Source organism: Colobus angolensis, unplaced genomic scaffold (genome assembly GCF_000951035.1).
Source record: "Colobus angolensis palliatus isolate OR3802 unplaced genomic scaffold, Cang.pa_1.0 Scaffold42, whole genome shotgun sequence".
Taxonomy (NCBI): Eukaryota; Metazoa; Chordata; class Mammalia; order Primates; family Cercopithecidae; genus Colobus; species Colobus angolensis.
The window spans coordinates 10,702,434-10,728,677 of NW_012117599.1; the positions used below are offsets into that span (position 1 = coordinate 10,702,434).

At 44.7% G+C, this 26,244-nt stretch overlaps 1 protein-coding gene across 1 annotated transcript in view; it reads right to left on the reverse strand.

Moving 5' to 3' along the window:
• Positions 1 to 26,244, reverse strand: part of ST6GAL2 (ST6 beta-galactosamide alpha-2,6-sialyltranferase 2) — an 82,747-nt gene that overhangs the window by 25,263 nt on the left and 31,240 nt on the right. The window contains exons 2-4 of the mRNA XM_011956637.1: positions 11,801 to 12,800; positions 1,939 to 2,036; positions 460 to 561 (exon numbers count right to left, since the gene is read on the reverse strand). Coding sequence (XP_011812027.1) covers positions 460 to 561; positions 1,939 to 2,036; positions 11,801 to 12,743 — 1,143 coding nt within the window. The 5' untranslated portion in view covers positions 12,744 to 12,800. The remainder of the gene's footprint in view (positions 1 to 459; positions 562 to 1,938; positions 2,037 to 11,800; positions 12,801 to 26,244) is intronic.

Genomic DNA, 26,244 nt, shown 5'->3' on the forward strand with positions numbered 1-26,244 from the left:
GATTCACAAAGTTGAGATTTTCGTGCCAATCACTTTCAATTTATTTCAAAAGGTCTTCCAACTACTTGAAAGGTAATGTAGCACCATCAACATCACAGTGAAACAATTCTGAGTTTAATCAGTCAACCCTTTAGTGTAACTAGAAATGTCTGAATATTTAGATATTCTACATTTCCCCCATCCGGCTGCCCTGCCCATCAATTCTGCACAAAATGGCTCTTACTGTACAGGTGGAACATGCCTGTACAGGTGGAAAAGCACTTTGGCATTAGATGACTAATGTTCACAAGTGTGCTACTGTAACTGGGTATCAATGTGGTGGTCACAAACATGCATGAAATTGACACTGATGGGTACTTTCGTTGTCTGTCAAAGCTTAATCCTTGCCTAGATCTTATGATCAATTAGTCAAAGCCACTGTCTGACGGTTGGGGTGGGCGAATCCAGGGAAACACTTACCAGGTTAAGATTTGCGGAATACGGGGCAGGATCCCAGGCCACCAAAATGACGTCTTTATACAGTGAACTGTCAATGAAGTGATGGCTGGGGTTGGTCAGAATCTGCAAACACACAGAAAAACCATTTCAAAGCCAGGGTTTGGTTTTTAAAAATTGCATTTTAAAAAGAGGTGAAAATTAAAAAGAACTAGGGCAAGAAAAAGGTGGCTCCAACTTTGTTCTTTCTTCTGGGGGAGGGAGAGAGGCAAGCGTTGCATGCAGAAGCACTTAAAGAATGTTTGAGGAAACTACTTTTTTTTTTAAAAAAAAACACAAGTTCTGACATTTTCACCAGCAATGTACTCAGGTCTGGTGGTACTGAATTCAGATCCTAAAGGGTGCAACTCCCCAGCTAATTCAAGTCCCACAACCTCTTCTACAATTGCCTCCACATGTAATTTGGAGAGAGAGTTGCAGGTGTGGATGAAGTGAGTTCTGAAGGAGCCTCCAGGGTGCCAGCCACAGCCTTCCCTCTGTGGCCCTACCTAGTTCTAAATGAGTTTTTCAATCTCAGCTGCCAATCATCTTTTTAAAATTATTGTTTCAGGAAATAACGTATTATTTTCCCTCGGTTTTAAGACACATTTTTTTTTAACCATTATTACGATGTACTTTTTTCCTTCATATGTTGAAAGTTTCTAATATGTTACAGATGATATGTATTCTAATTTGGTGGCATTTATCTCCTCCTTTACAAAAAGTTGTTATTAAATGAATGGCAGATTTTACAGTCAAATGACATCTCTGAATTAAGGAAATATGGTAATTGTTTCTTACCTTGCGGCAGGCTGCCTGGTGCAGTGAACTGTGCCGAAAGCTAATCTTTTGTTCTGTAAGCAACTCACCATAAATCACTCATCACCTCATTTTTTCTACATATTCTGAAACTCCAGAAATTGTTGTGGTTTGTTCTGAGGATAATTTTGCTATACATTTGCAAGGCATTCTTATTAAGAATGTGAATAAACGAGGTATTTTCATTTCCAATTAAATAATTCCTTTTCATTTTTTAGAATTTCCAAATGGCAGACTAAAGTTGCAAAGATCTCCTACGAACTCTCAGATTTTATACTTTGCTTTTCTCCCCTTTATCCTCTGCTTTCTTTATTGCCATTTCTTCTATGTTTAACTTTCGTCAGTTCACAAAATGCAACATGCTAAGTCTATGATTACAAATATATATATATATATTTCTATTTCTACTGATTTTTCCTTTAAATCTTATTCATTTCTCCTATTCATGTCATGTCTAAATTACCATTTCTCTGCAGTTTTCCTCATTAATTTGCATTAATTATAAGATTGATAGAAATAAACAAGTACCATGGTCATAATTAACCAGGTAACTTCTCTTCACTCACCCAGTTAAACTCATTTCTCTTCACTCATCCAGTTAAACCTAAGAAACATACATCCACGAAAACACTCCATCTGTCTTACCTGCGAATTAATGATGCGTACGGTGGTTTTATTCCCAACATCTTTCTCATAACCACGTGTAGGAGCAGAGTTAAATCTCAAAACTGCATCATGAGAATCTAAGGGTACATAAGTGACAAGCTTACTTTTGTTCTCTGTAGAATCACATAATCTAGGAAAAAAATGTTAAAGCAAACCTTTCAATACCTGAAGCTAATGATACACCATCAATAAAGTTAAGATGTCCCCACATGATTTTCAGAGAGTTTACTCTTCATTGAGAATGAGATCTTGGCTAGAGGAAACATCAATATGGTTTTATATATATGTGTGTGTGTATAATCTGTTCAATTACGGGCGATACTGTATCATCTAAGTGATATTTAGATACCTGCTACCTTTACGGCATTCTTTACAAGTGACACGCTTGATGCAGCCATTCTCCCAAAGCTTCCAGTACATCTTGAGGGAGACTCTACTGGAGCAGATAAGGAACTAGAAGGCAAGAGCTGCTTTTTGGTGCTGATGTATGCTTAAAAAGCAAGCCAGCCCTTCAGCAGAGATTCTGCATTGAATGTTGAAGAAAGAAAGCAAGCCAGCCCTGACTTCCATGCAACCTTACGTACTACTGCCGATGGCAAGAATACCCGTGTGAGAGCAACCTTAGAGCATTCTGCGTTAGCAGCAGACCAGACCGCTGTAGCCCCGAGGATGGGCAAGATGGAGAGACCACCAATGCCACCAGCTGCCAGGGCTCTTATGTTCTATAACCACACACTGCGCTTCACCAAAGTTGAACTATGAATGCAACATAAATCTACATCTCACTTCATTCAACTTGACAGCCCGACTTGCCCAAGTTCTCTGAATGCTGGGCTGGGAGGACCTGGATGAAAACAAGGTACCCCTATCCTGGAGGCTGACAAGGAGGTGAAGAGTGGGAGGCACAGGAAAGTGGGTTCACCTGATTTAGCACTGGGAATAGGAGATACGTTCCCTTTGCATAAGGCAGTCTATAAACATACATGTGTCTTGAAATTCCTAAGAACCAGCCTGAAGAGTCAATGAGCAAGAAAGCAGTTTTCTAAGGGCCACCTTCAGCTGTAAATATCTCATGCAGATTCCAAGTTCTGCCTGGAGCAAGGACAGTGCCTGTCTGTGAGGAAGAAGTGAAAAGATATATTTCTGTCATGCCCAAGGGGAGCTGCATGTACAGTCCCCCAGCCCCGCACAAGTGCCTAAGGCAGCTGCCTTCTTCCCCAGTCCCTGCTACCTGCTCCTTTGGAGTCTTCTTCTTGCTCCCCAAATAGCAGAAACTTACCATGCATACCCCCCCAAAACAATGTGAAAAAAAGTGTCTTCACTGACAAGCCCTGAACTAAAAGAATTCAAAGTCCAGCTTTAGCACCAAAATTAATCCACTTTTGGAACACGTGAATGCATAAAGTGTAGGTGGCTATGTCATCAAAACCCTGCAATGTTCTTTTAGGGGACATTTTGCAGGAGTTGGCAAACTATGACCTTCTGGCCAAATCTGGCCTGCCACTTGTTTTAGCAAATCAAGTTCCACCATAACAGACACATCCACTGTACACGCTGTCTGTAACTGCAGAGTTGAACTGCTGAGACAGGGACAGAGATATGGTTCACAAAACCTAAAATATTTACTACCAGGTTCTGTAAAAAGGTCTGCCAATCTTGGCCCGGCGCGGTGGCTTAAGCCTGTAATCCCAGCACTTTGGGAGGCAGAGACGGGCGGATCACGAGGTCAGGAGATCGAGACCATCCTGGCTAACATGGTGAAACCCCGTCTCTACTAAAAAAATACAAAAAACTAGCCGGGCGAGGTGGCGGGCGCCTGTAGTCCCAGCTACTCGGGAGGCTGAGGCAGGAGAATGGCGTGAACCCGGGAGGCGGAACTTGCAGTGAGCTGAGATCCAGCCACTGCACTCCAGCCTGGGCGACAGAGCAAGACTCCGTCTCAAAAAAAAAAAAAAAAAAAAAGGTCTGCCAATCTCTAGATTCACGGGGATCTAATCTGTGTATAAATGATGCCAACATACATAAATGCCTCCAAGTTAAAACCTGTTCTTTACTTCACAATTTAAGGATTTGTTCATACTTTATTGAGATAATGGATTTATTATTTATTTATATTGAATAACGTTTTGTCAAAAAATTCAAATAATATTTGAGGTGGAAAAACTAGATTACCCAAAACAGTAGACTCTTGACATTTATTGATAATCCAAACACTTTTTAGGCATATGGACTATATCTACTGATATTTACCATACTAGAAAGTAAAACAGGAAATTTAAAAATGTCTATTAATTTATTTTAAAATAGAGCTTTCTCAATTTTAAAAAAAACCCTATATTTTCAAAAACCAAAAGAATACTGAGAGGACTGGCACCGTCTGAAATGTTTGCAAGTCTCTTTTAGGTCTGGGTTTTTTTATTTTTTATTTTTTTGAGGCGGAGTCTCGCTCTGTCGCCCGGACTGGAGTGCAGTGGCCAGATCTCAGCTCACTGCAAGCTCCGCCTCCTGGGTTTACGCCATTCTCCTGCCTCAGCCTCCCGAGTAGCTGGGACTACAGGCGCCCGCCACCTCGCCCGGCTAGTTTTTTTTTTTGTATTTTTAGTAGAGACGGGGTTTCACCGTGTTAGCCAGGATGGTCTCGATCTCCTGACCTCGTGATCCGCCCGTCTCAGCCTCCCAAAGTGCTGGGATTACAGGCTTGAGCCACTGCGCCCGGCCTAGGTCTGGGTTTTTAGAAAGTTGGTTTCTCATATCTGCTTTTGAATTCAACTTGTTGCAATATGTTGTTTTATGTGAAGTATATGAAGGCTCAGACACATTGTTGAATTGAGACAGCTATTTAAAGAATCCTTCCAAAGAACTGTGAATATTCTTCTTTGATACCTAATAAAACTCTACAAGGGCTAGTTTCTTAGGGTTGGTTATAATTTGGAATCTGAAACCTGTCAATGAACTTTTTGTGCTCTGTTACATTAAAACTTGTGGTCTATTTTTCTCTTAAAATGGACCTTTCACTCATGTGTAATTGTATAATATTGTACAATGATCACCTGAAAACTATCAGCTAGGCATAGTTATATATGTTATATATATATATGTTAGGCAGATCTTCCAAATGGTGATGCATTTTGTTATCAAGAGTTGAAACACTGGCTGGGCGTGGTGGCTCATGCCTGTAATCCCAGCACTTTGGGAGGCCCAGGTGGGTGGATCACCTGAGGTCGGGAGTTGGAGGCCAGCCTGACCACCACGGAGAAACTCCGTCTCTACTAAAAATGCAAAAAAAAAAAAAAAAAAAAGTGAAAGAAAGAAAGAAAGAAAGAAAATTAGCTGGGCGTGGTGGTGCACGCCTGTAATCCCAGTTACTCGGGAGGCTGAGGTAGGAGAATCGCTTGAACCCAGGGGGCAGACGTTGCAGTGAGCTGAGATCGTACCATTGCACTCCAGCCTGAGCAATAAGAGCAAAACTCCATCTCAAAAAAAAAAAAAGAATCGAAACACCACATTGGTTAGTATCACCATGGAGTTCACCAGTTTTTAAAGTCTGGATAACTTCCAAGTTCATGGTTCAAAGCTTGAATTTTATCATTGGCAAGAAATACTATCAGTTATTTTCCTAAAAGTGACACGCTCCCTTGATTCCTTTTTGAGAACATATCTGTCAAATACCCAAGTCTGAATAATTAACATTTCTTTTCAAGTTGAAATTGCATTTCATGAAAAAAGTGGCTAGTTCAGCCCACAATGCAATTACACAGGGGCTTTTCCTTTGTGAACTGGCACACATAAGCGCTTTTCTCCTATTTCCCCATGTGTCCCACTGAATCTGAAAAACCGTGTATTCAAAGGTTGAGCTTTGGGTTCTGCTGCCCTGACTTGTGCTAAGAAACCCCAGTCTCACGCATCATTGTGTTTGTACCACCAGTGCAAATGTCAACAACTGGAAAGAAAAGAACTCTGAGTATACTCACCACAATAGTTTTTTTCTCGTGGACCCTCGAAAGGGCCTTGGAAAGTCTAAGGGTAAGGTTAGATCTCACTGTTCCAACTGCCAAGCCAGGGCAACCATCTGGTTGCAGACAGTGAGAGGAGACTCCAGACAGCGAGGTGACTGCACGTGCTGGGAGGGAGTCACCCCAAGCCTGAGGGGAAGTGTGACGCCAGCAATCCTCAACCCCAGTTCTCTCCAAACCACGCTGCCCACCCCTCAGACACAGCCCAGCCAAGGGCCCCAAGCGGTGAGTGCATTTCTATTCGTTGACTAATAAATCTGAATTAATTGCATCGCCCTTGAAAACATCCCAGCACTTAAATGCCCGTTGTCTTATTGTGGAGCTGTGCTCTAAACCATCCAAGGACTTCACGAGGCACAGGGCACAGAAAGATAAAGCAGTGTAATTCCTTTGGAGGCGGTATTCGTCTGCACAGTTAAAAGGCCACCTGCAGCCGGGCGCGGTGGCTCAAGCCTGTAATCCCAGCACTTTGGGAGCCCGAGACAGGCGGATCATGAGGTCAGGAGATCGAGACCATCCTGGCTAACACAGTGAAACCCCGTCTCTACTAAAAAATACAAAAAACTAGCTGGATGAGGTGGCGGGCGCCTGTGCTCCCAGCTACTCGGGAGGCTGAGGCAGGAGAATGGCGTGAACCCGGGAGGCGGAGCTTGCAGTGAGCCGAGATCCGGCCACTGCACTCCAGCCTGGGCGACAGAGCGAGATTCCGCCTAAAAAAAAAAAAAAAAAAAAAAAAAAGGCCACCTGCGTGGAGACGACAGGGAGGCAGGGTCATGTAGGCTTGTGGCTAGGCCCAGTGCAAGCCCTCTATGAACAGCCTCCATGAGCAGCGTGGGGTGGGGATGGAAGGGGAGGGTGCACTGAGACTGTCGTCTGTCACACAGACATGTTCTGTAAACGTACACCTGGCTGTGCATGCCTTGATAATGCACTGTGAGAACAGAAGCTGTCCATTCCTATTTAGACAAAAAGGAATAGGTCAGACAGCAAACACAAGGGGAAGAAAGTCAAGTTTCATTTCTGGAGAAGGCATTCCCAGGCCAGAACCATGCTGTGTTGACCTTGAGAATGGAGCCAGACAAGTGGATCCATGGAAGGAAAAGTAAAGTCCTTCAAGGAGCTGCTGGGCCAGCAAGCCCTCCAGCATCCGGTCACTGCCCTGCCCTGGGGCCCATCCCCCACATCCTCCTCCTCTCCTACACTAATGAGAAAATTCACACAGCAGGAGAGCAAGCCTCCAGTCACTAGAGAATGGCCTGCCTGGGATTGGACAAAGCGATGCTTTCCCACCACCGCGGAGGCCCTGTTTTTCCCCAGGACCTGTAACCCTCACCTCTTGACTTACTTCCCTCACAGCCTCAAGCCCAGGCTCTGGAGTGATCTCTACAGCAACTATCTGCAATGGCTGTGCATTGCCGGCACAAGGGTGAGAGCTAGTGTTTCTGGAGACCCACACTGGGGTTTGAACCCAGGCTCTGAACATGTGACTGGAGGTATTTTCTTATCTGTAAAATGGGAACAAACTTATCTATCAGTTAGGGTTGTAAGGTTTACAACAGTTAGCACAAAAAGAGCATTTTGGGCCGGGCACGGTGGCTCATGCCTGTCATCCCAGCACTTTGGGAGGCTGAGGCAGGAAGATCACTTGAGGTCAGGAGTTCAAGATCAGCCTGGTCAACATGGTGAAACCCCATCTCTACTAAAAATACAAAAATTAGCTGGATATGGTGGTGGGCACCTGTCATTCCAGCTACTTGGGAGACTGAGGCAGGAGAATTGCTTGAACCTGGGAAGTGGAGGTTGTAGTGAGCCAAGATTGTGCCACTACACTCCAGACTGGGCAACAGTGGGAGACCCCCTCTCGGAAAAAAAAAAAAAAAAAAAAAAGCATTCTGAACAGGGCCTTGTCTGTACTATAAGTGGTATCTATGATTACAATTATTAAGTGAAGTCTAATTTTCAGAGTGGCTTGCAAGGACATCTAGGAAGATGATCTGCCTTCCAAGTTGGCTTCTCTCTTCTGTCCCTATGAGCCCGTGTACTCCCTGTAGCTCTCACCACCTGTACACTACGCTGTTTCTCACTTTCACATGACGCTGGGCTTTCAGCTTGGTCTCCTCTCCCTGGAGCAGTCTTTACCAACCTCTTCCCTCTGCCCAGCCACCAGCCCTCAGGGGAGTTAGGAATTCATCGTCATTTCTGCCTTGTCAGTCTACATATCTCCCTGTCCTTCTCCAATCCACAACACGGGAATTGTCTGTTTACCACTGAAGGGTGCCAGTATGGATGGTCGGGACCGTGACCTCTTCAGTTTTGTGTCTAGCACAGGATCTGGTGGAGAGTTGGTGACCAATAAATAACGCTCATTGGAAGAGCATATGGACTGCTTTCTTCTTTCTTGCTTTTTTTAAAAGTAACAGGACACGTCAAATCTCAAGCCCTCTCCACCAGTCTATGCATCCCATCCCCAGTCTCTCCCTCCACGTCCCACTTCCCATGCACTTGCCAGAATTTGAGTTTCAAGTACACAGATCTTGGTTTCCCACATGAAGGCTATCACTGGGGGTTTAGAGCAGAACTTTCTCCTCTGTAACGTGTTTCCACATGGATGCCAGTAGCACTGCACAGAAGCAAATTATTATTGCTTATATGCAGGGGTGAAAACAGATCTTATGACTCTAGGAGAGAATGATCCAGGTTTCCAAAACAATTAGTTTGTTTTTCAATAACATATTTATAGTGGAAGTGTTTACAAATGCTATATTTTTCTAACCAAAACCTATTCCTTTGTATGACTCAGTTCCAACAGAAGGGTAGGGGGATGGGGGCCGCACTGCCAGTGGAACAAACACCAGCGGGAGCTAAAGGGCAGCCAGTAAGCAAAGCTGAGACTGACTGGGTCTTCCCTGGACATAAGCGTGTAGAGGTGGCCTCCTGGCAGAGCGGAGGTAGGGCTGATAAGCACTGACCATCTGAGATACTCTCTAGCTCTGTCTTCAATTTTTCATAAGATTGTGATCTTTGGTAAGTCTTTTGGTCTTCACTTAGCCAATTCACAAGTAGATACTTAGGGGCCAACATGAATTTAGCTACAGCTGCCCCCAATATTCTAAGCTGCCTAAAGGAATCTGCTGCCAGAGTTTGTTTGTATTCTGCAAGCCATTCATAACTACATGGGTTTGCTTGCATATATTCAGGTGAACAGGAAGGAGTGAAGTCGGCACCTGGCATGTAAACTGCTGATGCTGAGATACCAACTTATACAAATGAAACTTTTTGTTTATACAAATGGAGCCACGCTATGGTTACATGTTCTTAAAATAGTAGATACACAATCTGATCCAAAGCACCCTAGACAAAACAATAAAGAGAATTTTAAAGAAATTTCCAGGCATGTTCTTCAGTTGTGATTCTACCGTTCTTAAAGGCATGCAAAATAAATTAGATTTGGATACTAGAAATTAACAAAGATATAACTGGCATTTCAAGTTTCCCAGAAACATGGACTTCTCAGTGTCTCTCACGCTCTCTTCCAAATTCTAGAGTTTACAAGGTTCTGGTCAGGGATATTTACGCAGAAATAAAGAACAAGGGACTGCTCACTGGCATGCAAGAGCAATCTGGATCTTCACCTCTGATGCAGAGGTGTTTACAACAAAACCAAACCGGAAGCAAGTTACTGCCTGCTTCAAGCATAATACTTAAATTCCTTCTCTACATTATTAATATTGGCCCTCAGAAATGAGAAAGAACTGTGGTGTTATTTCACCCCAGGGACCTCTAAACCACTGCTTCTTCTTAATAAATTGCAGGCTGCTCTGCTCTGGCTTTGGCTACAAGCTTATGTGACACATGGACTGTGTTATTATGAGCCTGCTGTAATGTCAGCACAGGGACACAGGGACCCCAGACCTTGATTCCAGACTCACTATCTTGCTTTTTATTTTTTTAACTTTAAAAATATTTCTCATTTAGCCTCATGCCCAAGGACTTCTGCTGAGCTGAGGTCTGGGCTTCTGAGCCTGCCTACAGTGGCTTCACCCTATTCTAAGACAACTCTGGAACATGGGCCACTCTTCAAGGACACAGAACAACTAATGGATCCACTTAAAATGAAGACAACAAAGATTACTTATTTGCAAAGACATTCCCTGAATGTCGCTTCCAGACTAGTTATGACCTAACACCGAGAGTGTACAGGACATGATTGTCTTACATCTGGACTTGAGGCTAATGCTGTATTTGATTCACATTTGTTTTACTGTTCCTAGGACAGAGTCAAGCACATATTAGGGGCTAAACACGTATTTGTCAAATGAATGAGCCTAAAGGGCCAAGCTGCTTGCTGACTGGTGCAGCAATGGAATTAGCCTGGGAACGGGGGGAGTTCTGGGAGCAAAGGGATCTGAAACTGCTGAGGGAGAGCCCAGCTATGGGAACACAAGAGCCTGGGTATCTCTGGCAAAACAGGGTGAGAGGCCGGGGCAGGTAGGGAAATGAATGTGATCCAGCCAGGAAGGGGAATTCTGAGGAGAGCCAATGCTGGCCCATCTGGTGCAGAACCTACACCACTCTGCAGGAGGGAAATGTATTTGAACCCTGCCATGCCCCTATCAATCAAAAAAGATTAGAACTGGCATTTTACTTCAAAACTAGGAAGACACAGCGATGGCTAACATTGTGTGCCATCTTGGCTAGGCCACAGTGCCCAGCTGGTTGGTCAAACACTAGTCTAGATGTTGCTGGGAAGGTGTTTTTAAGATGTGATTAACAGTGAAATCACTAGACTTTGAGAAAAGCAGACAACTCTCACAATGCAGCTGTGCTTCCTCAAGCCAGGTGAACGCCTTAAGAACAAAGACTGAAGTTTCCTTACCAAGAAATTCTGCCTCAAGACAGCAACACAGAAGCTCCGCCTGAGTTTCCCATCTGCTGGCCTGCACTACCTATTTCAGACTTGCCAGCCTTCACAATCACGAGAGTCAAGTCCTTAAAATAAATCTTTCTGTCTCTGTATAGATACATATCCTCCTGGTGTGAGTCTCTGGAGAACCCTGACTGATACAGGAGTCGGGAAACAGATGTGCTCCAGGGCTCTTGACAGGGATGTGAAGACGGAGCCTGGCAGGGAGGGAGGAAGCCCAGGTGTTGCACGTTATTTACCATCTTGGAGAAGGTCCCCGGTAGGTGCACTGGCAGTGCCCCAAAGGTTGGATTTGCGCCAACAGCTGGGAGGCCAGAACTTAATTCTCCCATGGGAAAGATGTTCCTAACAGCAGCTGGGCTCTTCTCAGAGCCCACAGTAACTAACATCATCTTCATGCACCCTGCTCTTTGGAGCTGATGCCCTGATTGAGCAGCTCCTGCTTTCCTGCCTCCTCCTCTTGTTCCCTTCCCATATTCTCACTGCAAGATGGGTTCACCCGGCTTTCGGGGGCCAGCCTGGGAGCCTATCCATGCAGACTGCGGTTTCTATGCGATACGAAGTCTGAACAGCGAGAAGGACACCGGCAGCAAGGGGCGGCGCTTTCCTTCCACTGCGCCCACTGGCATCAGCTATGGGGAGGACCCTTCTTGCTCCCCAGCATTCCCCAAATCCTTGCTCTAAGAGTCCCCCGAAGAGTACTTCTGCTGTGACCCCAGAGAGACTCATTCTGCGCCAGCAAGGGGAAATCACCTGAAGAATCTCCAGCTAACATAAGAAACACCTGATGTGGAGACCCCAGCCTGCCCCGCCAGTGAGATCCAGAGGCGCGCACTGAAAGAACCAGCTCCCAGGGACACACTGGCTCAAGACAAGGAGACCTGGTCCCCGCACTGAGACCTACCTATTTCCTCGCCCAAGGAGGAGTTGAGGATTGAGCCTGCAGACATGACGACAGCGCAGCTGCGCAAGCCGCGCGGGTGCAGCTGGCTCAGGGGCACGGCCGGCACCAGGCGCCGCCAGCCCAGCGCAGAGAAGGGCGCCTCGGTGCCGTCCAGCGTCCGCAGGGGCGCGCGGCTCCGCAGCTGGCACAGTAGCTGCGCCCTGCTCAGCCCGGTCTCCCGCTTCCCGCGGAAGCGCACCCCGTGCTTGTTGGCGGTCAGGTAATCCTTCATCGCCTTCTGCAGGCGCGGGTTCAGCATTTTGGAGGAGACGTTCCCCTTCCAGAGCCGGTACAGGAAGGCCCTGGACATGGAGGAGTACAGCCTGTCGCCGTCGTCGCCCTCCTCCAACACGTGGCTCCTTCTCTGCCTCCGGTGCCTCTTCTTCACCCGCCTCCTCTGGACCTGTGCAGCCGGAAAAGCCCCATCCCGCGGGCCTGGCTCCCCGGGGGAAGGGAATCCCAATGTCCCCTGAGTGTGGCTGTGCCACCCTGGCTGCCCAGCAGCAAAAAAGTAGTCGTCATCCTCCGGGTAGAAAGTACTTTGAGATTTTCTTCTCACCTGGGATGAAAAAAACTCTTCATGTTCAAACCCATCTTGGGACTGGACCCATTTCTGCGGGTCTCCAGGCCCCACGTGAAAGGAACCGGCTGGGTGGGCCCGGGACAGCGACTGGCGTGCGTCCAGACTCCCAGGCGGGGAGGGCTCATGCGCGGCACCCATGATGGCCCGCTGCTTCCCCTGCACCGGCAGGAGCCTCCTGGTCTCCAGGAAGGAGAGGGAGCTGGGCACAGGCTCAGAGGGGTTGCTGTCGGTGAAGTAGATGAAAATCAGCAAAAAGAGGAGCCCCCAAGCGAATATTCCGAAAAGCATTCGTTGTCTCCATTGCTTCAAGTGTGGTTTCATGGCAGGTCTCTGCGGTCAGCACCTTGTGTCTTAAAGCAGATGGGTGGCAGAATGAACCTGAAAAACAGCCAGATGGCACAGTTAGCCAACATAGGGCATCTGCTCAGATGCTGCTGGGGACATTCTATCCTGAGCAGTGTTTCTGTAGGTGGTGGAGTGGGGTTGTAGAAGGGACACTAGAAACCAGAATCATCCAGGAGTTTCAGCTAAATCCAGGTGTCATATCTGTCCCCAGCCCCAACCCCATCTCCCACCAACCTCTGCAAAACAAGAGATCTCACCATTCCAGGTGAGTCTTTGGAGAGAGGCGATGGATGAGTGTATATTTGCAAAATCCTCCCCATGGGACTCAGGGACAAGTCTGCCTTCCCTCTGATAAGACAGTAGGGCCCCTGCCCACAAGTTCCCCCTACTTTTGAGATTATAAAATTCCAATTTGATAAAGCAAACCCAGAGAGGTAAGCATAGTTTGCCCTCTCTTGTCTGCTTATCAGACCACCAAAAGCTCACAGCTCACAGATACTACAGTAGCTGCTGTGCACTTCTAAGGAGTGACAACCATATCTGATTCTTCCTGTTCTCCCCAGTCTGGAAGGCTGCCTAGAACATAGCAGAAGTCCGCCGATGGCACTGAATAAAACAATGCTTCACTGACTGTGTCTACGGGTGAATGTTATTTCAGGGTGCCTGAACAATGTCCCCAAGACTACCCTCCTACTTCACCCTTACCATGAACTTTTGGTGAGATAAGAGGGAAGTACATTAAAACTTTAAATAGGAGGAGAGATGAAGAGAGAGCTTGCTGATTCTAGATGAGACTCAGAGAAAGGGTAACAAAAGGGGCAGAGATGAAAAGTAAGATACAATGAAAGACAGAATGAACCTCTCCTCTGTACAGCATTGCAACTAATATGTATTGCTACGTGGGTAGCACAGCACTTGGTACCAAAGGAAACAATAAAACATTAATAAGAAATGCTCCTAACTTCAGGAACTTAAGCAAAGTCTTGGAAAGGGAATATAACCTGAAGTATGTTTGTGGAATAATAAAATAATAATTAAGCTTGCTGGAACTTCAAGCACAGTACAAAGCCCAGCACAGGCAGATATTCAATAAATATTGGCAGGGTAAATGATGTGAGCTTGTGTTTGTGTGTGTGTTTTGCAGAGGGCCTTGTGTGTCTGTGGCGATGCACGGGTGTTTTGGTGGGGATGCTGAAAGAAGAAGCAAGACCATTTGGGGAAAACATAATTGGAAAGCTACCCTCTTCCAGCTGTGGAGGGTCTGTAGTCCCTACCTGGATGTGTGGGACACATGCCGTATAAGACATAGGGAGAAAGTGAAGTTCTGAGAGCAAGGTAGTGATGCGCTGGTTTCACAGGCTTTCAGGAGATTCCTTGGTGGCAGGTAAGGCAGAGAAGAGTGCAGGGAGGCAACACAGACTACAAGGAGGTCACTAGTAGAAATCAGATACTCAGAAAGTAGGGTGATTCTGAGGGGAGGGTCTGCCAGGGGAAATCTGTGACCCCCATACTCCTTCCCCAGTACAGGCTGACCAATGCCAAAACACAAAGGCATGTAAGGCATGGCTGTAACACAATGGTTGTGTTTTCACTCAAAAAGAAGGAACTGAAAGCAAAATGAATATTCCTGGCTCAATGTGGTCACCTTGGGAAGTCATACAATGTCGCTGGTGGGAAAGGACATGCTATAGTAAGAGAACTACATTCCTTTTGTAGCTTTATGGCAGGTTAAAGGTGGACACAGACTCTTTGACCCTCCACTGAGAGAGAGGCAGGGTCTGTGTCTCCCCCTGCTAAATAACGACAGGCTCAGTGACTGCTCAGACTAGTAGAATATGGCGGTGGTGATACTATGCCAGTTACCAGGCCCAGATCTAGCATTTTCCACTTCCCGCCTCTCAGAACACTCACTCTGGGGGAAGCCCACACTGGGGGAACCAGTGAAGACATGTCCCTAAGCTTAGCCCAGCATACATCTAGGAAACCCAAGCTAGGAAAGTCCACATGGAATGAGAGATACCCAGCCAGCCCCAAGCTGTTCCAGCTGTCCCAGCCATTCCAGCCCAGGGCACGAAATGTGAAGCGCGAAGAAGTCATTCTGGATGTCCAGCCTGTTGCACTTTCCAATGACTCCATCCCCAGCCAACATCTGACTGCAACCCTGTGGAAGACCAGACAGGAGAGCCAGTCTAGCCCAGTCAGTCAATGGTGAGTGATAATGACAGATTGTTGTTCTAAACCACGAAGATATTTTTTGTTGGCTTTGGTTTGAGATATGTATAGATGTGTATAAATACATTTATATACCTATATATGTATTTGTTTTAAATTTTAGATTCAGGGGTACATGTGCAGGTTTGTCATATTGCACAATGCTGAGTAAACTCCTACATTTTAAGGTGATTTGTTATATCAGAGGATCACTGGAACAGGTTCTAATGGAAATGCTAAATAAGTTCCCAGAATCATCAGTAACATATACAACTATCTTGTACCCATAATAATTAAAAAGAAAAATTAAGCAAAAAAGAAAAAGTCCTAAAAATGCTTCCAACAATTGCAACATTTTCAGATAGGACTGTAGCATCCCAGAGGGATTCTACAAAAAGCAACATTCGCTTACATGTATAAATTGTGGCTTTTAAACAGTGTTTGCTTTATTTTGTATTCACATGAGAGCAAGGCTATAGATTTTATATACAGTAATACATCAAACCTACATAGACAGAATATACTTTAACCAAGCCAGGACCACGGATGCCAAGAAGCGAACGTAGAAGAATTAATACCCGCAGTTAACTTACTTATATATACAGGTTTGTGGTTAGCATTTGTTCTGGATTATTTTATTTGGTCTTTCCAGCATCGAATTAGATAGGAAATACTGTCATATCCATTTTCTAGATGAGCGAACTGAGTCCCAGAGTAATTAAGTAACTTGCCCAGGACCACAGAGCTAGCAAGCAGCAGATATTAACATGCAAATCCATCTGCTTCATCCTGCGGCTCACACCTCTCACACTAAGTTCTAATTCCATCTGATCATACCAACCAAGGCTATATTTGCTAAATTTACACTCCTCAAACTATCTGTGATGAAGGATAATTTTTTCCCCAAACTGTCACTGTGTGATATTTTAATATTTCCATTTCTGAATGTCTTGGCATTGTCCAATTGCTATAAAAGTTTCTAAATGCCTGCTCTCAAGTTCTGTAAACACCTTACCAGGAACTGGTAATGAACAGTTGTGGATGTAGCATAGTCTGGGACCACACTCTGAGGGGCACCTTCCGCATGATCTGCGTTACCTGTCCACCCAGGGACAGTGCTTTGAGCTGTAATGCTCAACAGAAAGGTCTAGAAGCTGTTTCTAATATTTCAAGACTTCTATAAGAAATTGCAAAATTATCCTTAATAACAGTTATTCTGTTGCATCCCACTGGGTGCACCGCAGCACACTTCTGACACTTGCTACTGGGAGTTAGTGCAGACCCCATGTGTTAAGGGCTCAGGCCTCCAGGAGACTGCCCTCATTTCACATGCCAGCTATGTGGATTTGCATGTAGTATCTGCTGCTTGCTAGCTCTGTGGTTCTGGGCAAGTTACTTACAAGTTACTCAAAGCCACTCACACTTTTACCTGTTCAACTACCAATCCCCAGACTCTAGGACACACTTCAGGTTTGATAATCTGCTAACATGACTAACAGAAGTCAGGAAAGTACTATATCTATGGCTATGGTTTTATTGTAAAGGATGCACACAGGGTGAGATTTGGGGCAAATGCAGTTCCACGTTCTTTCCCTGTGGAATCTGGGTGTATCACTCTCCCAGCACATCGGTGTGTTCATGAATCAGAAGCTCCAGTGAACCCCAGAATCTAGAGTTGCTATTAGGGTTCCATTAGATAGGCATGATTGATTAAATCACTGGCCATGTGAGTGAACTTAATCTCCAGTGCCATTCTTCTCCCTGGAGGTCTGGCAGCCCAAGGTTCAAAAAGCTCAAACCCTGCAATAACCCTGCAATTTCTTTTTTCTCCTTGTCCCTTCCCCCCTCCCTCCCTCACTCCCTCCCTCTTTCTCTCCTCTCTCTCTTTCTTTCTTTCTTTTCTTTCTTTCTTTTTTTTGTGACAGAGTCTTGCTCTGTCACCCAGGCTGGAGTGTGCAGTGCTACGATCTTGTTTTACTGCAACCTCCACCAACTGGGTTCAAGTGATTCTCCTGCCTCCCTGCTTCAGCCTCCTGAAATCCTGCAATTTCATCTGGTTGACCTTTCTGGTGATCAGAGCCCAAGGTGAAGCTATCTGGGAAAGCAAAGTAAGTTCCCTCATTAGCAAAATGAAAACAGTCCTATCACTAAGGAAATTCCACAAGTTTTAGAAGTTCCATGCTGGGAATACCAAGGCTGCAGCAGCTGACTTAAAAGCCAGTCTTTTTGTTTCTAACTGGTAGTCACCATTTCCTGGTTTCCCTGCACTGAGCAACAGCTCTGGTGGGCAACTGAAAAACGAGACAGGTTTCTGATTTCAGCATTTGCCCCAGAAAATATTTTTAAAAAACAGAGGCAAAGATGAGATGTGTGCAGAGTGATGGGAAGTGCAACAACAACAAAAAAGTGTTGAGCTGTTGGGAGGAGCTCAAAACCTCTGGCCTAGAGGGCTTGGGGCTGAGAGCCAGTGCCCCCCACACCACAGAAGCTAATACGACCTTGGTGTGATGAGTCAAGAAGCTGCAGGAACTCTAGCTGAGAAAGTGAACTCGGGAAATTTCATGGCAGGATTCAAATGATCAGATGTAAAATTAAATAATTCAAATTTAAAATAATTCAAACTTAAAGCTATTGGAACTTGAAATTATCTTGAGCCTTGAGAGGAATGTGGCTATGCCGCCTGCGTCAGACAGCTGCAACTTCTGCCTTTTTGTTCCTGTTAATAATTAGAAAGACCAAGCAGCGCCAGAGATGAGACCCCCTCAGATCATTACACCCCCTCATGGAATAGTCAAGTATTCTTGCTTAAAATGGAACAATCTGTCACCAATCACACAGCTGTGGCATATACACCTGGTCTTGTATGGAAAATGCTGTGATCCTGCTGGAACTTCTCTGTCTCTGCCTATCTAATGGAAACTTTAACTTCTCCGTTTTGGAAACACTGACCCCATTCATCTGCAGCTGGTGCTTTCCCAGGTGGCCAGCCTCAAGCTTTGCGCCCAAATAAACTCTGTACTTAATCGTATTTTCTGAACCTCATTATTTAAGGTTGACACAGATGTAAACTAAAAATGAACTCCTAAGGCCCTCAACTGACCCGACAGACCCTTTGTGGCCAGACGGACCCCAGAGAAATCTGAAAAACTGAATTTCCAGTCATGACTGGTAGGGAGGTCAGACAGGCCTCCAGATACCCTCTCTCCCTTTGGAGTTTGGACACAACTGACCAGGATTAATATTAAAATAGACGTCATAAACCGACCAAACTCTTCGTGGTGATAAGATACCAAATTCCAACCTGGCTCTGGTATAGCATCACATGACAGATAGCAGACCCTGAAGGAAATAAAAATATTTTACCCCAAAATATATTTCTTTGACATATTTTGAAATGGCCAAGCAAAGCTGTCTTTTGTGGGGCAAATTTGCACTGGTAGAGAATCTCCATTAATGCAGCCTACCTTTCCCGTTCTAGGCCTTTCCTGGACCTAGGAGAGATTAAATATGAGTGTGACACCTTTAAAGTCCCAAAAGAGACATGTACATCCATCCTCTCTGAAGGATATTCCCTATGAGGCATCATCTCTATAACAAGAACCTTGGCTTCCACAACCCCTCTTAACTCAGGCATATATTTCTACTGACTTCAAGTCTTGAGACAAAGCTTAACTCTTTCAATCAACTGCCAATCAGTTGGTTGCCAATCAGAAACTCTTTGAATGTACCTATGACCTATAAGGCCCCATTTCAAAATATCCCACCACTTTAGGCTGAACCAGTGCACACCTTTCATGTATTGATTAATGATTGTATCCACAATTCCTGTCTCTCTAAAGTGTGTAAAACCAAACTGTGACCCAGTTGCCTCAGGCACATGTTCTCAGGACTTCCTAAGACTGTTCCCTGGGCCATGGTCACTCACATTGGCTCAGGTTTAAATATTTTACAGGGCTTTTTTGTTTTTCTTTGTATCAACACAGACATAGCCTCCATTATATGAAAATGCCTGGTTTCGAACCAGAAGATGGGAAGCCTTGTTTGTCATGGGGAGATGACATGCGAGAAAGGAAGGGAGAAGGATGAGAGGATGTTAGAGGACACAAATAAAGAGAAGAAGCACCTGGCAGGATAGAGGGGGCTGCATCGGTGCCATGACCCTGAGGCAGAGTTTGCTCTCTCTGCCTGCTGTGCTGGGGAGTAGAAAGAAGCAGGGTTTGTGAAGCTCTCTGGGCATCTTTAAAGGAGTATTCCAATGCAAAGAATGAAGACTGTTCATTAGGTGGAGCTTAAGTGACTCCTAATGCACAAGAATAATAGGAAGGAGTGGATTTGCTGCACTGCCTCAATTTGTGATTAGGTCTCAACTTTTAATAATCCAAAAGCCTCCGCTACAGCCTCTGGAGCTGCAAACCTTCTGCTGCCAATTAAGGGAACATTCTCCAAAATGATTAAGTCTCAAGGCAACGTCAAATCCTCTGCTAGCAAAATGCTACAGAAATCACGATCTGCACCATGGGTCTCAGTCATCAGCATATCTGTAACAAATCCAGGTTAGAGAGAGGCGAGGGACGCCATCAGTGTTACAGCCCTGGATCATTGTTTTCCTTGAAATGACCATAAGCCTAATAATAGGAAGGCTTGGCTAAGCAAGAGAAAACACGTCTTTTCCTCTGATACAGTATATCTGAAATAGTATAATTATACAGCTTAAAGAAAGTTGTCAGTAATACTCACTGCCATATCCCATCATTAGCTGGTGTGATATAAATGACATCAGGGGATATAAGAGGCCCATCAGGCAAATTGTCTGTCCCCAGGAACCAATGGGAAAGTGCTCCTTAATCATACCTTCACATGTGCTCTCTCTGTGATGGTTTAAGTGACTGGGGCTGTCGAGTTCTTGCCAGTTTTCCCCTGGGAAGAGCACTGGCAAGATTATACTCATACTGGATTGGGTGTGACTTTCTTTTCCTTTCCACTGCAATTCTAACATTATTACCTGGCAATGCAAAGGTCTGAATTCCCAGTGGATGTTCGCTGCCTATTTGGACTACTTTTCTCCATTTCCATTCTTTCTCCCTGTTCTTTGCCCTTTCTGGCCAGGCCTCTAGGGAACTTCTATTTTTAGAGGCAAAATCAAAAGTGCCCCTCTGCTGGAAATCACGGCGACTGTTCCACTTGCTTAGGAAGAAGTCAGTATCCATATCTTAGATACTAATTCCCCAACAAAGACACGAGTCACATTTCTTACGGATATTCGAACTAGCACAAAAGACTATTTAAATTCTCCTTCAAATTGTTCTGAGAGAAATCCCACTTTCCAAAAGGCACAATTTATTACGAGTTGTCAGATGAAACTATGAAATGTAAACACTGCCACAGAGGAACATTACAATGCAGCTTAAGGTTAATGCAGCTAACTTCTTATTTTGTTCAAGGGCAAAGAGAAGTTAATTCTAGGGCTTACCACTTTAACGATGCCCCTCCTAAGCATTGTGGTTGACAAGCTTTATTGCCCATTTTCTTGACTGAAGAGTGGTTTTCATTTTTTTTTTTCACACTTTGATTGATGTGTCTGCTACGAATTACCAGCTGCCCAGGTTTTCTGTGGGTCTGAGACACGCTCACGTCCTTTTTTGTGTCGAAGAGTTGTCTGGACTAATGTTAAGTCTAAGTGTTTATTTTAATGTTGAAATAATAAAGAAGATTTAGCATGTGAGCTGTGGGGAGATACTCGTGTATCTTAATGGCCTTCAGGAGTCATTTTCTTTCAAGAATCATTTTTTCTAAAATTAGCTCTTGTCACATATCCAAGAAAACATCCAGTCTGCAGCAAAGAGGAAGATACCTCCCTCAGCTGGAATTCTATTATCTCTTAACACCCTTATTGGCACTTTTTACAAACGGGCTCTTCTCTTTTCTTTCTTTGCTTTCGGTAAATGTGAGAAAGTCTCCAGACTGCTAAAGCCAGAACACCAAGGAGGCACTCCCTCATTCATTCTCCCTCTAGTTTCTGTCTATTCTTAAGCCAGGTCGGCCAGGTCAGCGGAGCCTGTGGTGGGGGAGGCCATCCCCCTCTCTAAGGAGTACAGCCCTGCGGGGTTGCAAGTCCTCGCCTCCTCAGAAGGGCAGCCCCCCTGCAGGCAGCGCCCCCTCCTTGTGATGGCGCTGTTTGACACCAGAATGCATGGGGCAATCCCACCTGCTAGGAAGGGCACCGCTGGCCGACCCAGTGATCTCGCTTGGTTGAGTCATAAGTTTAAAACACTGGTGCCTGGGCTTCCGGTTAGTGTAAAAATTCAGATGTCTGAGTAACCCTCAATGGGGATGCCTGTAAGGTTCCTGAAGGCGGGGACTACATCTTATTCAGTCTTGTATTCCCACCAACCAACGTGGGCTGGCCTGTGGAAGGCTCCCAATAAATATTCCTGACATCAATGAATGTCTGAAATGAAGAAAATAAGTGGGGGAAATGTACTGTAATGGCATTGCCTGACCAGGGGCTGTTGGTTGGTTCTGGAGGGCAAGGGTTCCTCATCTACTGTGTTTCTCAGCCTGGCAGAAGTGTGTGGGTGTCTCCAGGCAAAACCACGGTTAGGCTGTTGCAGGGTTAGGTCCGAGTCATTAACAGCAGTCGTGGCAGGAGTCAGCAGGCTAGTGGGTACACGAGCAGCAAAGGTATCCCAGGCTGCCACTGGCCAAATGCCTATGCTGTGCTGGGCACCGTATCTACCTCACTCACATTGTCTCGTTTCAATTCCTCGTCTCAGTTTAATCTTGACAACAAATTCCTTAGTAAACATGATTTGTCTCTAAGCTTAGGCCTATGAAAGCTCCAAGTGGTTCCCTTCCAGTTTACTGTCCCAAAGCCCCTGTCTTTTTTTCACTAGAACACGAAGCCAGAAAAAATTGCTGGAGTCAACTTGAGCACCAGCCTTAAAATTTTAATAAGATTTATTTTTCCTTTTGGCCACAAAGTACTATGTCTAATTTCACTCCAGCTCCCTACATTTAGCAGAACAAGTGATCCTGTGACATCCCTATCTTTGTTTGCTGGAGTAAATGATGTTCCTAGTTAGGCTTTACAATCCACACCTTCGCATGCCCTGCATTTGTCAGAGACAGCTTAGTCTTGGGACACCTGCCAAGCGGATTTTGCCTGGGCAGAACGGGCTACCAATTTACTAACATTTCCAAAGAGACTACAGGTATTAGGCCCATGGTTGCAGGGGTTTGCTGCCTCGGCAGGAAGGCAAAACGGTTCTGCCTGCATTGTTGCTTGGTCCCAAGACTGCTAAATAAATGACAAGCAATATGGATTAAAGTAAGCCTGGAAGCCTTCAAAGAAGAGGAGGTCCAGAGCTGGACCTCAAAGGATGCATGGGTATGGAGGAGAATCAGTGATTTCAAGCCAGTGGAATGCCTGGGCCCAGTGTGCCAGGGATGAGAACGTGTATGCTGGACAGACTCACGGTGAGCTGGGGCTGGACAAGGGTGAGCTGCTCTTAGAAAGATGATGCCATTATCTTTGTGGGTCAGGTCATTCCAGCAGTACAGGGTTTTTTCTCAAGAGACAGGGCAGATGGGAACTAGTTTAAAAGGCAAAGATTCACATATGTGAGCCACTCTGGGCAGCTCCCAGTCGAGGAAGGGGGAGGTGGAAATGATTCCAGACGTCTATCAGTGATTGTGCAGAGACACAACACAAGCTGCCTACTAGTTAGGGTCTGCTGGCTTCCAGAAACAGCATTCATCTGCTTTGGACTCAGTGGCCTGTTTGTTTTACAATAATTAGCATTCAAATATTTATACTTCATACCAGAAATGTGCCAAGGCTCATGACTGGAGCTGTAAATTCGCTTCAGTCCTGATGGCTAATACGAAGAAGATGGAAGATGTATACCTGCCATTGAGACTTGAAAGGTTAGGTGAACTCCTAAAATGTGAAGCGGGCTTTGAGGTAAATGCATAGGTGGCCAGCAGGTGGCTTCTTACAAGGAGGCTTCTGTACCAGCGGAGGCCACATTTCTTTCAGTGGGTGTTACAGAGTGAGACAGATAATGCTACCTACTCTGAGGAGTAAAGGCCACGCACGGTTGGCCAGAAAGCCCTGTTGGCAGCTGCATAATTTTGGATAAGCCCTGATTTTGGATAAGCCTCAGTTTCATCAAATGTAAATTGTAAGATCATCACTGCTTTATGAGATGAATGAATAAAGTAATGTGCTTAGCACTGTGCCTGGCCCAAAAAGAGAGCACAATAAATACTTTGCAGTCCAAGTTTTGAAATTCTGTAAAAGTGGACAAGATGGTATAACACACATGGATTTCACTGTATTAGTGTACTGTATTGTATTGTATATTACTGTATATTATACTAAATAATTTAATATCTATTACATACAGTAATTTGTTACATTATATGTATTATAATATACTGTATTGGTGCCATGTGTATAAACTTGAAGGTTTACCAGGAGGCACCTCTCTTTAACTGACCATAAACTGACATAACCCAGTTTAGATAAACACGAGTATCTGACTCAAGCTAATAAGCATTGAATAAGGGCTGCCTAAATAAAGACCTCTCTCTAGTGTCTCAGTCATAAAAAGTAACCCTGTCAGGGACTGCATACCTGATAAATGTCTTCTAATGGGTTCACTGTGTTAATCAGCTTATTATAACTTATGCTGCTATAATTCAGCAAATAATATTAAGTCTATCATAAGGGGGCACATATAGCACATGATACCTTGCCCTTGGAGAACTGACTCTGTTCTTGGGAAGCATTTAAATTCTTGTGTAACAAACGTGAACAAAAGGATACTGTAGATTCAAATTCCAGAATCTCTCTTCAGTCCAGACCAGTGGGGCCTCTTACAGGAACCCAGGAAAGAAAGGGTGCTTAGGGGCACCCATCCAGAGGACTGCAAAGACCCCACATGGCATCTGTTTCTCTCTTTGGAAATGGTGTTTTATGTGGTAAGAGCTACACCTAAAAAGATAAAGCAAAGCTAAATCTCTTAGCTCTATCTCTGTGGGTCAACTTCCTGTGTAACAGTTGAGAGAAAAATAGAGGCTGCAAAACAAACATACAGAACTGGGCTATTTATGTAAAATGTTTAAACACATAATATAAACCACCTAGTAGCTACCTCTGAGGAGGGAGGAAAGGGGTCTGGATGAGTGAGAGAGGGGATGCCTGCTTCATTACTAAAGTATTTCCTTCCTTACAGAGAAAAAATTGGAAGTAAATACGGCAAAATATTAGTATGTGTTACATCTAGGTACATAAACTCTCTTATATTAGTTTATCCATTTTACCACATAAAGTATATAATAACTTTAAACAATAAAAATTTATAAAAATACAGTTGTAATAAAAGTTGTAAAAAGTTCTAAAGTAAGAGAAATAATTCATATTTCATCTCGATTTCCAAATCAATCCCCTTAGGTAACAATTCTTGCTGATCTAGTAACACAAAACATACATCTAACATTTTACACTGAACTCCAGATTTAGTTAAAGCTTTCATCTGGTCTTGATATGACCAGTCAAGACAAGAATTACTGAATGCTACAATGGTTTATGAAAGCGTCGCAGAGCGCTCAGCTTCCGGTGGAACAATCCAGACTCCTACTATCCATGTAAATTTGGGCAGGTTTCTTTACCTCTTTGTGCCTTGGCTGCATCTTCTGTAAAATGAAGAGCATCCCAACCTCACAGAGTTGTCATAGAATAACATATTTTAAAAGAGAAAATGCAAATAAAGTGTAACTCCTATAAATAATAGACATGTAAAAATCCCAGCTCTGCTGTGTGCCTGCAGGCTGAGCTAAGCACTCACGTATGATATCTTGGCTCCTAACTGCCTGGGATAATGGCATCTGTCTTCTTTCCATGTTAGGGGACAGCCCAAGGGTAACATCCCTGGCTTCTCACTCCACCTTTTAATCCTTCCCACAGAAAAGGAGTCCCCGGTCCACTGAGAGACATGGATCATGGTGTGAGTCTCTGGAGACCCAAACTGTCCCTCAAATGGGTTTGTTCAAGATCTAGACTTCAGTGTGGAAGGGAAAAGGGAGGACTGGCTACCCAATTTGTTGCTCACCTCCAGGACACAAGCTTCACCTGGCTTTTTCACTAGCATCCTTGAGATTTTACCCTCCTCTGTTTGACATTCATGGCACCAACTATGGTGTTGAGCAGTTACTATTTCAGTTTCCCTCATATCCTATGACTGAGGAGCTATGGTCAAGCCCATTTTATGGATGAGAAACATGAGTGATAGTGAGGTATTAATTACTTAAAAGCACCACTTGTTACTGTGTGGTGAAGGTAAGACAGGACCTGGTATCTTTGAAGGCAGTCAAAATAAGGATATTTGACAATGACATTTGCTCTCATCACCTCCCGGTATTATTGAAAATAACCAAGAAGAAAATGCATTGGCAAGAACATTTTGAGTAGATGTTCTACCAGTTTGTTCCATTTTCATGACATGAGGAAGAGTCAATAGATTTAATAATATGCCACAGGAATCTGGGTCAATTTTTGGTTTCATAAAATAAGTGTAAATGAAAAGATGATCCTGGCACGCAGAAAAATCACCTTGGCAGATGCAGAGGGGCCAGTGAAAGTCACAGACAGGTGAGCATTTTTTTGGGCATGTGCAGATGGAAGCTGTTTGCTTTGCAAGGCTATGAAGAGGCTGTGGTAGAGTAGTACCGACACTACTTAAGTTTGATTTCTGAGGATGGAATTTTAAGACCTTATTCAAATAAAATGCCAAGTTGCTAATGACCTAACACCTTGCCTTTTATGATGGGATACATTATCCATAGAAGTCACAGGAAAAGTCAGCCATGGGGTGGTGATTTTAATAAAAGACTTGGGCTGAGAGAAACCCACTAATTTTTATATTAAAACACATATACGGCCAGGTGCAGTGGCTCATGCCTGTAATTCCAGCACTTTGGGAGGCCAAGGCGGGCGGATCACCTAAGGTCAGGAGTTTGAGACCAGCCTGGTCAACATGGTGTAACTCTGTCTCTACTAAAAATACAAACATCACCTGGGCGTGGTGGCAGGTGCCTGTAATCCCAGCTACTCGGGAGGCTGAGGCAGGAGAATTGCTTACATCCAGGAGGCAGAAGTTGCAGTGAGCTGGGATTGTGCCACTGCACTCTAGCCTGGGCAACACAGCAAGACCCCATCTCAAAAACAAAACAAAACCACAAACACACACACACACACACACAC